An 11,058-nucleotide genomic window follows, 5' to 3' on the forward strand; every position below is an offset into this window, starting at 1 on the left:
CCCTGGTTCTGCCCCCTGTGGAAAATTGGGCAAGTATCTTCTCCTTCCCTGGGTCTCAGTTTCCCATTTTGTAAAATAAAGAAGTTGAATTAGATAAAGGGCCTCCAGGCTCAAAAACAATCTATTGAATGACTGGGAAAGGTGAAATGTTTTAATATTTCTTGACTCACCTTCATCTGAAAAATAAGATGCTTGGATTCCTTCCAGGTCTAGACGCTATGATTCCATAAAGCCCAAGGTGCAAAAATGGACAAAGAGACAGCTGGAATTGAAGGAATGTAGAAAGAGACAAAGGAATGGAACCCGAGAGCCATGACCAAATATTGGTGAGGAAAAGAGACTGACTGTAAAGGGGAGAGAGGAAGAGAGAAGAGGAGAGAGCCAAGACAGAGAAGACAAAGCACCAACATCTCTATCATCACCATCTAGCATCACACGCTCTCTCTCCCTCTCCTCCGTATGAGATGTGCGCTCCATTCATGGAGGTGTCCCCAGAATTCCCTTCTCACTCCTCAAATCTCTTGGCTCTACAGACACCTAAATAGAGGAGTCCTAGGGGAATGAATGATCAAGGCAAAGAGTGGGAAATAGGTCCAATCCTTTCCCTTTCTGCTCACCCAGGCTAGGAGAATTTTCAGGGGGGGAGTGTCTTGATGGTTTGGTTTTTTATTCAAAAGAAAAATATCCCCCAAATATTCAAAAAAGATTCAACTAAATTGGGAGTTGGAAGATGGAGGGACTAGAAGGAAGAAGGGTGGCTGCTGGTGTTGGGTCAGGGATGAGGGACAGGAGATGGGGGAGGGAATAACCAGATGGGCTCCCTGTGGTGGTCTCCCTCAAACTTCAACCTAGGAAGACTCTCCCTGACTAAGAAGGGAGAAAACAGCCTGAAGGGATGGAAAGTCTGAGGACCCCAGTTCAAGTTCTGACTACTCTCTGTGTGATGCCTGTCATGCTCCCTTCCCCTCTGATGGCTTCAGTTTCCTCATCTGTAAAATGAGGGTATTGGACTTCAGGGCTCTATGACATTTCTATAAGGGGTGTCATAGGGCGTGCCTGGATAAAAAGAAGACCCAGGATTTGAGTAGAAATAGAAAGTAGGAGGGCCACCAGCCAATCCATCATGGCTGAAGGTGGGATGGCGGAGGGAAAGAAGATGATTATAGCCCTCATAATGGGGAAAAGGAACGTTCCACAAACTTTGATTGGCTGGTGTAGGAAAGGGGTCCCTGAGCATCCCGAAGGAAAAGATCAATGGCAACACAGAAAAATAAGGAAACCTGAAACACATGGGTCCAAAGGGATAGAGAAACCAAAAAGAATGGAGGGGGGAAATCAAAGCGGGACAGAAGCCAAAAGCCTCAGAAACCAAAGAGGCAGAGAGATGACACAAAAAGCTCAGAGAAGACAAAGGTCAGGGACATTGGAGAAATGGGTCCAGACAAACAGCAAGCTTGCTCTATTAAGTTCACCAGGAGAGAAAGGTAGAAAGATGCAGGAAGACAGAGACAGGGGACTCCGAGAGAGTGTGAGACCAGATTTCTATCAAATGGGGATAATCATCCTTACTTTCCAGGGTTGTTTTGACAATCAAATAAGATAATGCCCCTAAAACACTTTGAAAGTCTTTCAAATATATCTACATAGGATAGTGCCAGCTACAGAAGATGAAGATGCCAAAGTTCTTTCTGGTCTTCGTCTCTCATCAGTCTGTCATCAGTGTTCCTCTCTCTGTTGCTCATTGTCCCTTCCAGCCTCCTTCCTCAGTTTCCCTCCATCTCCCTTTGTCTCCCCATCCTGTCCCCCAATATTCCTCTTCTTTTCCATCATTGGACCCTCATGTTCCCTCCATCCCTCAGTGTTCCTCTCTCTGTGCATTAGTCTTTCTCTTCAGTGTCCCCTTGGTCATCGATCTGCCTCCACTCTGACCTCAGGATCCCCTTTCTCTGTCCCTCATTCCCTCTCCTTTTGTTTCTTAGTCTTCCACATCTCTGATAGTCTCATCATCAGTGGGAGCCTACATGTTGGTGGGAACCTCTATCTACTCTCCCAGACATGGTTATTTTCCTTTTTATGGCCCATGACAGGGACCTTGATTCTCCCGACGACCTACAACTCGAAGCCATCAAGCCAGCCTCTCTTCTCTCTCCTTTCCCCCACAACCAAAAAATCTCCTTATGACCTCACAGTCATGACATGACAACATAAAGTGGGGAGCCTCCTGCCTGGGTGGGGCATAGTGGGAGGGGGCCAGACCTGGAGAGGATAATCAGTGACCCCGCCCCCTTCCCCCTAGTCCAAGGCTGGTGAGGCTCAAGGGGACAAAGTTAAGGGGCTAAGGGCCAGAGGCTGCGGCCAGTCCTTTGTGGCCCTCCCAGCAATTTTTGTCCCTCCCCAGCTCGCATGGCTGCTCGAGGGACTCAATCCGTGTCTCTAGAGAGGAGAAATTGTGCATTGGTGAGGCTGCTCCCCAGCTCCTTGGCCTCTCCCCCATTCACATTTTGTCTCAGGAGGGGGACCTGCCCTGGGGAGGGAAAGAAAGAAGGGAGTTGGGAATAGGATCCAGGGTCCCAGGTAAATAGATATTTAGGAGGGTAAGGGACCTAAACCCTCGAGCCTCCCAGTTGCTCTCTCCACAGATGGAGAAGATCAAGTGTCTACAAGCAGCCAATGCTAACCTGAAAAAACTGGTGGGTTCATGGGCCTGGTCCTGGGGGATAGTGGGAGGGATGGGGAAGGGGGGAAGTTTAAGACACTGTAGAAGGAGTTTCCTCAAAGGGACTCCTTGAAGCCAGATACTGGCCACCCCACACACTCCCTTCATTGACATGATCAAGGGATCTCAACACCCCTTCTTCCATATATGGCAAGGGACTGGGTTTAGGGGTTGGATATTTGGGACAAGATTAGGATTAAATATAAGGAGTCTAAATTACGATTGAAAATTGGAAATATAGGGGACGATTAGAGTTTGGGCAGACTTGATTAACAATTGGAAATCCAGGGGCGGCTAGGTGGCGCAGTGGATAGAGCCCTGGCCCTGGAGTCAGCAGTACCTGAGTGCAAAATGCAGGCTCAGACACTTAAAATTATCTAGCTGTGTGGCCTTAGGCAAGCCACTTAACCCCATTTGCCTGGCAAAAAAAAAAAAAAAAAAACCTTAAAAAATGGAAATTTAGACTTCTGGGGGTTAGAAGGTAGAGATTTCAAGTCCAGAGGGAGTTAGTGGTCTGTTTGAGATTTGGGAATCTGAAGTTAGCTAGTTTGAAGACTAGAGTTAGGGTTAGAGTTATCAGATCTGCACTAGCGTCTAGCTAGTCAGGGTGAGTCTAAAATTGAGGCTGAAGTAGGAGGGAAAGGAGTCTCTGAACTCTGCCCCCACCCCCGCCTTCGATATGATTCATTTTAGTCTTTTTCATAGGATCTTTGGTGGTCCAGAAGCCCCAGAGATTAGGGTTAAAGATGGAACCAAGGTTAGCATCAGTTTTCTAGCCTAGCTAAGTGAGTGATAACTCTACTGGGATCATGGTCATATTCAGGTTTTCATTGAGTTTTCATTAATAGCCAGGTAACTGAAGTTAGGGTCAGATTGAAGAGTGAATCAGTTCAGGTCACCTAAGTGGGACAGAGATGGGAAGTTAGTCCCTAAGAAAGGGTGAAAGCAAGATCTCACCATCCCCCTCTCTTATTCCTCCCTGTCCTGTCTCCATCAAACCTCCCAGAATGAGAAGTTGCAAGAGGAGAATGATGGTGAGCTAACCTGCCTCTCCTCTGAGACCCTAATCTGACCCCACTGCTTTTGTTACAAAAAAAAAAAACCACCTTTGCTTGGAGAGAAGTTCCAAGTTAGTTGACCTCCCTTCCCCAGAACACTTAGCAGAATTCATTTCTAGCCTCTAACTCCATGGGACTTGAGACTAATAATCCTCCTCCCCCTTTCCTAAGTTTTCAGTTCCCCAAGGACTGAATGTCAAAGTTTTGACATTCATTCTGGTTTGTGTTTTTTATGCTCAGAGACTTTGGTTCTAAGGTTTTACCTTACCATTCACCCTCCCTCCCAAAGCATCTATGATATTTATACAGTTCAAGTAGAGTGGGGGAGGGGCCTGCAGGGATGGGGAGTAGGTAGGTAGGTAGGTGAGCCTCCAGCTCTCTAATGATTCTCTTCTCACCCGCCCCGACCCGGAATCTCAGTCCTGAGATCCACTGAAGAGGTACTGCTCAGGTGAGCGCCCTCCAGACCCAAGCCTGAGGGAGAAGCCATTGGCTAGAGGATAGGGGAGGGGAATTGGAGAAGGCCGGCTGGAAGCATCATGCACGGTCTGCTTCTTAGGGGCGTGATGAGTTTTCCAGTGGGGCGAGAGAAGCGGGCTATCTTGAGATGGGTCATAAGGGAGAAGTCTTGGAGATCTGCCCCACCCTTCCCCAGCGCAGTCCAAGGCAAAGAACTTGGGGGGCGGGGGGGGGCAGATGAGGAAGAGCCCTAGGGAGGCGGCAATCCAGGAGAGAAAGATATTGAATTGGAGAGAGGGTGGGGAGGAGAAAAGTTTCGGGGGTCTGGGAGGGAGACGAAGGGTGTGTCCGAGGCCTCGGGTCCCTTCTCCCCCCTGCTCCCACAGAGACAATGACAAGATTAAAAAGAAAATACTGAAGCTTAAGGAACGCCACGAAACGCTGGTGAGGAGGGAGAGAGGGACCCAAGAAGAGGAGGGACCTGGAAGGGAGAGGGTGGGCCATGCCAATGAGGAAGGTGGGCACTGTGATCATGGGCAGGGCCTGAGGGAAGGAAGAGAGGGGTTAGGCAGAAGCCAAAGTGACAGGTCGTCTGGAGAGGGAGGGGGCTCAGGGAGGATGGAGGGGACCCCTAAGCTTCCATTTCTCCCTCTCTTCGCAGCAAGACGATATCTACACGCTGGAGGAACGTCTGTGTGAGTGTGTGTGTGTGAGAGATCCTTAGGGAGGGATGTGGAGGCGGGGTCTCCACCCTGAACCCCGTAACTCCTCCTCCTCTTCCCTCCTCCAATACAAGGTTCTTGCACCTGCCCTGAGAACCGATCGAACCACGAACACAAAGAGAGCAAAAGGTGTGACGGCTGGCCCAGGGCTACAAGGAAAGGAGAGAGGGCAGGCTGCTAGCGGGAGTGGGGGGCCAGCGATGGGGCAGGGAATCGGAGGGCTGTGAGGGTGACATCTCTTCCCCTCCCCTTCTCTCTCTCTCTCTCTCTCTCTCTCTCTCTCTCTCTCTCTCTCTCTCTCTCTCTCTCCCGCCTGGACTCCGACTTTAGGGCTTCGAACACAGGGCGACGGCTCCCGTGAGTCTCCGAGGCCAGATACACCTCCCCGTCCCCCCCACGGAAACAAACCCCCTTCGGGGTTCAATAAACTTCTCTCCGGGGCTGGGACCCCCTCTGATTCCCAAACGTTTGCATCCTAGGGCGTGACAAGTTTTGGAATGCGGAGGGCTTCGGGATGGGGCCCCCCAACTCGGCTTGGGACCTAAAGAGGGAAGCCTGCTGATGCCACAGAAGGAGGCGGGGTCTAGGAGGAGGGTTCCGTAGACAAGAGGATGGGGAAGTCCAGGATTGGAAGCGCGAGAGCAGGGGCGGAGTCTACTTAGAGGAGGCTGGGCGGCCTCTGATGGAATGAAGGATGGCCAGGGAGCTAAGCACTGGAGGACTGTTGGGTGCATTACGATAGGTCCAGATGAGTTGAGCAAGGAGCAAAAGCTTGGGGGGAGGGCGGGGACGTGGGAAGGGTAACTGTAACCAGGACCTGGGACAGAAAGATCCTAAATGTAGCTAGCGGACCCCCCCACCCCCAATTCCAAGAAACGTCCAGTCTCAGAACACAGCAAAAATAAACTCAAAAATGGACACTGTTATTGGCAATCTCCTCTTCCTCTGGCTCTATTCCTTAGTCTCCTCTCTGTGCCTTCATGTCTTGACCTTCATCCCCGTCATTCAATTTCTTGGTGAGGTGGAAGGAACTCTGGACTGGATAGGAGCTCTGTCCCTGTGTCCCCTTGGACGACTCTCTTACCCTCTCTGGGTTCTGTCTGCCTCACCCCCTTTACAGGTGACCAGCCGACAGTTTGTCTGTACTGGAGAGGAGGGGAAGGAGAGAAGGACTGGACTTCCACTGTCCAAACAGAACTCGAGGGAGGCAGGGGATAAAAGGAGCTAGGGAATGAGGGCAAGAAGTGATCACAGAAGATGGATGTGGATCTTTGGTCTGAGTGTTATATATTATGGGGCATAAAATTTTAGGTCAGAGAATGGAGTGTTGTCAGAATCCAACTCACCCCTCATTTTATGGATGGGCAAACTGGAGGAAGATGGGGAGTGAAGCATGCCAGGGTCTATGGTTTAAGAAGAAAGGAGAAATCCTTTTGAAAACTCAAGGGTAGGGGTGGCTAGGTGGCACAGTGGATAGAGTAACTGGCCCTGGAGTCAGGAGGACCTGAGTTCAAATTCGACCTCAGACAATAATTACCTAGCTGTGTGGCTTTGGGCAAGACACTTAAACCTATTTGTCTTGCAAAAACCAAAAAAAAACAAAACTCAAGGGTGCAAGGGGCCATGGTTTTGTCTCCCTCAGTTTCAACCCCTTGCAAAGAAAAATTTTTGTCCCAGTTTCTCTCACTACTTTCTCTGCCTGTCTGCCTCTGTGCATTAATGGATTCCCCCCCCCCTTTTTCCCAACCAATTTTCCATCCAATTCCTCTAGGTCTTTCTATTTCTCTCCTTATATCTATTTCTCCATCCCTTTTCCATTAGTCTAAACCTTTCTCCATCCAGTTCAATCCAATTATACATTGTTTAAGGCAAAGGGGAGAGAATTAAAATAGATAGTCCTTGCCCCCAAAGTAGCTTACATTTTTCCCATCTCTGTTATCTGCCTCTTTCCATCTGTCTTCTCCATCAGTTTCTTTCCATCTCTTTTTATATGTAATTCGTCTTTCAAACTAGTTGTGAGGGTTTTCTGAGAGCCCTTTTCAGGGCTATTCAATTTAGTGTCAACCTGTCATCCAACTCTTACCTGTGACTCCAAGAAAGGAACATCTGCAGTGATCACACCCCAGTAAGTGTCTTAGCAACCAGACTGAGGTTAAATGAGGGGTCTCAAACCTGTCAGTTAATTGTGGGGGATGTCTGCCCCAAACATGTGAAGACTTACCTTGGCAGAATGGGTGGATGAGAACTTGTTCCAATAGCCAGGATGGCAGATTTGAAATGAGCACTTAAAGCTTGGCCAGTCAGCAAAGATGTCAAGGCTATCCCCTGCATATTGAAGCTATCACCAGTCCTGACTCTTGTCCTGCCACTGGACTCAGATGCCTCATGAAGAGAGTGAAATTGATGATTTCATGCAGTTCTGCCCCTCTTTAATCCAATTCACACAGTCATTGGTCCTCTTTGTAAATGGATTGGGGCAACTAGGTGACACTGGATAGAGCACTGGCCCTGGGGTCGAGGACCCGAGTTCAAATCTGGATGAAGACACCTAGTAATTACCAAGCTGTGTGATCTTGGGCAAGTGCCTTGCAAAAAAAAACCCAAAAGAGTGAAGTACTATTTCTCTCTAAAATTTAAGAGATCTCAACCAGATTCCTCATTTTACAAACAACCCTTCTTTCTGTTCTGACCTGAGTTTTACTCTCCAGACTTTTCCCTCTGTTTGATCCTTTTCTTTCCTCTTAATTTCTCTTGCCATCTTTGAAGAGGAAAAGCTGTTTTTCCCTTTCTTTGTATCCCCCCAGTGCTTCAAAATTTCATGTAGACTGACAAGGTAAAATTCAGAGTTGGACCATTGAGGAGAGCTCAGTATTGGCTGCAGTAGGGCCTGAAGCATCAGAACCAGGGAACCTGGAGCCTAAGACTGAACCCCCGCCAGCACTAACTGAAGCCCAGTATTTGTGTCTGATAGAACTCCCATTTCTTGGGCTGATCAGCTTGTCCAAGGGGAGATTAACTGGCCCAGGACTGAGGGGAAGGGAAGAACCTGGGGGACTGAGTTGGGAGGGAATGGATTGGGGGAGGGGGAGGGGGACTGGAATAGGGGATAGAGTAGGAGGTGGAGTTTAGGGGTGGGGTGGGGAGGCTGGAGAGAGGTGAGATGGGGGATGGAGTGGAAGGTGGGGTGAGGGGTGGGGTGGGGGTGGGGGGCATCCTCTTTCTTACCTGAGACCAGAGACTGAAATTGACATAGGTGGGAACTCAAAAGGGAGGGGGGGGGACCCAGGGAGAGACCCCACCCTACTATTCTTGCTTTTGATTGGCTTAGGAGGGAGGCAGGTTCAGGTAAACAAAGCTGGTTGATTTCTCAGCAGTTTCATCCCCTTGTTTTCTTCTCCAAAAGATGTTTTTATGTGGGGAGCAAAACAGGAGCTCCAGGCTCACTCTGCCTCAATTCTTCCCCAGGAGAAAAAGAGGCAGGGGAAGAAAGTGCAACCCCCACACAGACTTTTTTCTCATTCTCCCTATAATTTCTCACCCACCTATCATTAAAGGAAATCCCAAAATCATAGACAAAAAGACCGTGTGATCTGACATGCGATTGAGGACAAAACAGTAAAACCTCATGACAGAAGGGAATTAGCAGAATCCTTGCTACACAACCTGTCCCTCTCATTTCACCCTTCTGTGGTTCTGTGGGCTTGCCCCCCTCAATAAAAGCACCAACCTTGGGTTCCAGGCTCAGCTCTGCCACTGATTCACTCTGTGACCCTGGACAAGAGCTTTCTTCTCTCTGGGACTCAGTTTCCTCTACTGTTAAATGAGCTGATTGGAATAAATCATCCCCCTCCAGCTCCAGCATTTTATGTTAAAAGGACCGTTATCATACTGGCATTCCAAAAGACTTGAGTTTAGTCCAACCCTCTAATGTAACGAAAGGAATCCAAGCCCAGAGAGGGCAAGTTATTTGTCCAAGATCACACAGCAAGCTGGTAGAGGAACAAACTCAGGTTTACCCCCTGCTGGGTCCCAGTGGGGGTGGGGAGTAGAAGTAGAGGAAGAGAGTGGGCCCTTTAAATTGAAAGCTCCACCTTTGCCTTCAGAGGTCTCAAACCACTCTATATAAGGCACCCCCTACCCTGCTCTAGACAACAACGACCCTCCCGCCTCCACCCTTCCTGTCACAAGCTGCCCTCCACTCCACCAGCCTGCCTTCAGGTACCCATGCAGCTGCCGGCCCCCTTCGATATGTGGAAAGACTATTTGAATCTGAACAAGATCCTGTGGGAAGTGATCCTGGACCAAAGGGGTTCTCAGAGAGGGGAGAGGTCCAGCCAGGAGACCAAGGCTGGACAGGCAAGGCAGAAGGCATCTGGAGGGCCAGGGGCCCCTGCACCCCTCTGCAACTTCTGCAAACACAATGGCGAGTCCCGGAACGTGTACACCTCACACCTGCTGAAGACTCCAGAGGGTGTGGTGGTCTGCCCCATCCTCCGCCATTACATCTGCCCACTGTGTGGAGCCACAGGGGGCCTGGCCCACACCCTCAAGTACTGCCCCCTCAATGGGGGCCAACAGTCCCTGTACAGACGAAGTGGACGAAACTCAGCCGGGAGAAAAGTCAAGCGGTGAGGGAGGACCTGGGCCTCTTCTTCTGGACCCCTCCAGGACTTTCCTGGACCTTGCCCTCATCCCAGGGATTCTGTGGTTTCACCCCCCCCCCCCCAGTTCTCCCAAGCTCAGGGATCTCCCCATTTCAAGTTGACCTTTTCCCAGAGATTTCTTAGTCCCAGGCCATTCCCAGTTCTCCCTGGGGCTGGTCCCCTCTTCTTTCCCCAAGACTAATCCTAGCCTGGGGGAACCCCCCCATTCCTAGTTCAATCCATCCTGCCTGGGACTCCCCTATCCTGAACTACCCTGGGTCCCCTCAAGGCCTAATCCCACCCCCAGGATTTCTCAGCTTCTGAAATCCTCCCCTCCCTCCTTGCTCAACCCTGGAAATCCTCACCCCTTGACCTTCCCAATCCTTTCCCCCACCTCTGCTAACCCACAACTTCCCTGGACTTTGGGGAGTCCCGAGGAACCACAGAACTTAAAATGTGGACCATTGGTGAGACCAAGATTGTACCAGCCTCTTTCTCTACCTCCCTACACAGCCCTGCCTCAGCCTCGTCCTTTGGCTACTGTCTCAGCCTTGAAGGAAGAAGCCCTCTGAAGGCCCCAGCACCCCAGGACTCGGCACAGCCCCTTGAAGGTTACCAGATGATGCTGGAGCCCTCATACAATCCCTCTGCACTTGGGGGGGTGATCAGGTCCTGAAGATGATGTTGGGGGGTTCCCTGCATCCCTGTGTATGCTCCCTGCTGTCTTTCCCCCAATTCTAGAACCATAGCTTTGGGTGGGGTGGGGGGTGGTTTGGAAGAATAAGGAAGCAAAAAGATAATCTTATACTGTTTTCATGCACCTGTTTCTGTATATAATTGTTGGTTCCGGCGATCCTCCCTGCCCGACCCCCCCCCCATCTAGACCCCAGATCACCAGTGGACAGTACTGCCTCCCTCGAAAAACCCTTCTCTTTGACTGATTATCTTCAAGGCTGGAAGAGGGTGGACAACCTCTCTATAGTTTTCTGATGTTTTCAAGGAAGAAGTCCTGATCAATATCACTGGGATGGGAATAAAAGGGGCAGCTGAAGGATTGGAAGTTTCCCTAGCTTGTTTTTTAGGGAATGGGAGGGAAGAGGTTAAAATAAACAGATTTCATGTTGTTGGCTTTTGTACAAAGTTGGAATAAAGGACAAAAATTCTTGAATTTTTTTTCTGTTTTTTTCCTGGAGGGGATAAGGAGGGAATAAAAACTATCTTCCTCTAGAACCAGGGTTACACCAAGTGTCCCCATCCTCACCCTAATCCCAGTCCTCCTCATCTTTCCACATTCAACTCAATCCTCCAAGCCCCAGATGTCTTTCTCTACAACCCTACTTGGGCCCTATCCCTGGCTCCCAGAATCTCAGAACTAAAAGGCCCCTTTAGTAACTGTCTTCTGTATCCCAGGGAGGGGTTGCCCATCTGCCTAGAGTGGTGCAGTGGATAGAGCACTGGCC

The 11,058-nt window shown here is 49.8% G+C and overlaps 2 protein-coding genes across 14 annotated transcripts; both read left to right on the forward strand.

Annotated features, from left to right (window-relative positions):
- The first annotated feature begins 1,108 nt into the window (after window positions 1–1,108).
- Window positions 1,109–5,420, forward strand: LOC141509585 (uncharacterized). Of its 13 annotated transcripts, none has more exons than XM_074219223.1 (9): window positions 1,109–1,133; window positions 2,399–2,457; window positions 2,625–2,690; window positions 3,723–3,750; window positions 4,195–4,225; window positions 4,620–4,677; window positions 4,895–4,928; window positions 5,030–5,109; window positions 5,284–5,420. In XM_074219223.1, the coding sequence occupies exons 1-9, from the start codon at window positions 1,124–1,126 to the stop codon at window positions 5,314–5,316; spliced, it is 399 nt and encodes a 132-aa protein (XP_074075324.1). In that variant the 5' UTR covers window positions 1,109–1,123; the 3' UTR covers window positions 5,317–5,420. The 13 variants fall into 13 exon arrangements, with proteins under 13 accessions (XP_074075324.1, XP_074075325.1, XP_074075321.1 ...); XM_074219224.1 differs by having other exon boundaries at window positions 2,640–2,690; XM_074219220.1 differs by lacking the exon at window positions 1,109–1,133 and adding an exon at window positions 1,140–1,484.
- A 3,759-nt stretch (window positions 5,421–9,179) lies between these two features.
- Window positions 9,180–9,587, forward strand: NANOS2 (nanos C2HC-type zinc finger 2). The gene has a single exon (XM_074192649.1). It carries the CDS (start codon window positions 9,180–9,182, stop codon window positions 9,585–9,587), a length of 408 nt encoding a protein of 135 aa, XP_074048750.1.
- The last annotated feature ends 1,471 nt before the right edge of the window (window positions 9,588–11,058 follow it).

This window comes from Macrotis lagotis, chromosome 1, assembly GCF_037893015.1.
Source record: "Macrotis lagotis isolate mMagLag1 chromosome 1, bilby.v1.9.chrom.fasta, whole genome shotgun sequence".
Taxonomy (NCBI): domain Eukaryota; kingdom Metazoa; phylum Chordata; class Mammalia; order Peramelemorphia; family Peramelidae; genus Macrotis; species Macrotis lagotis.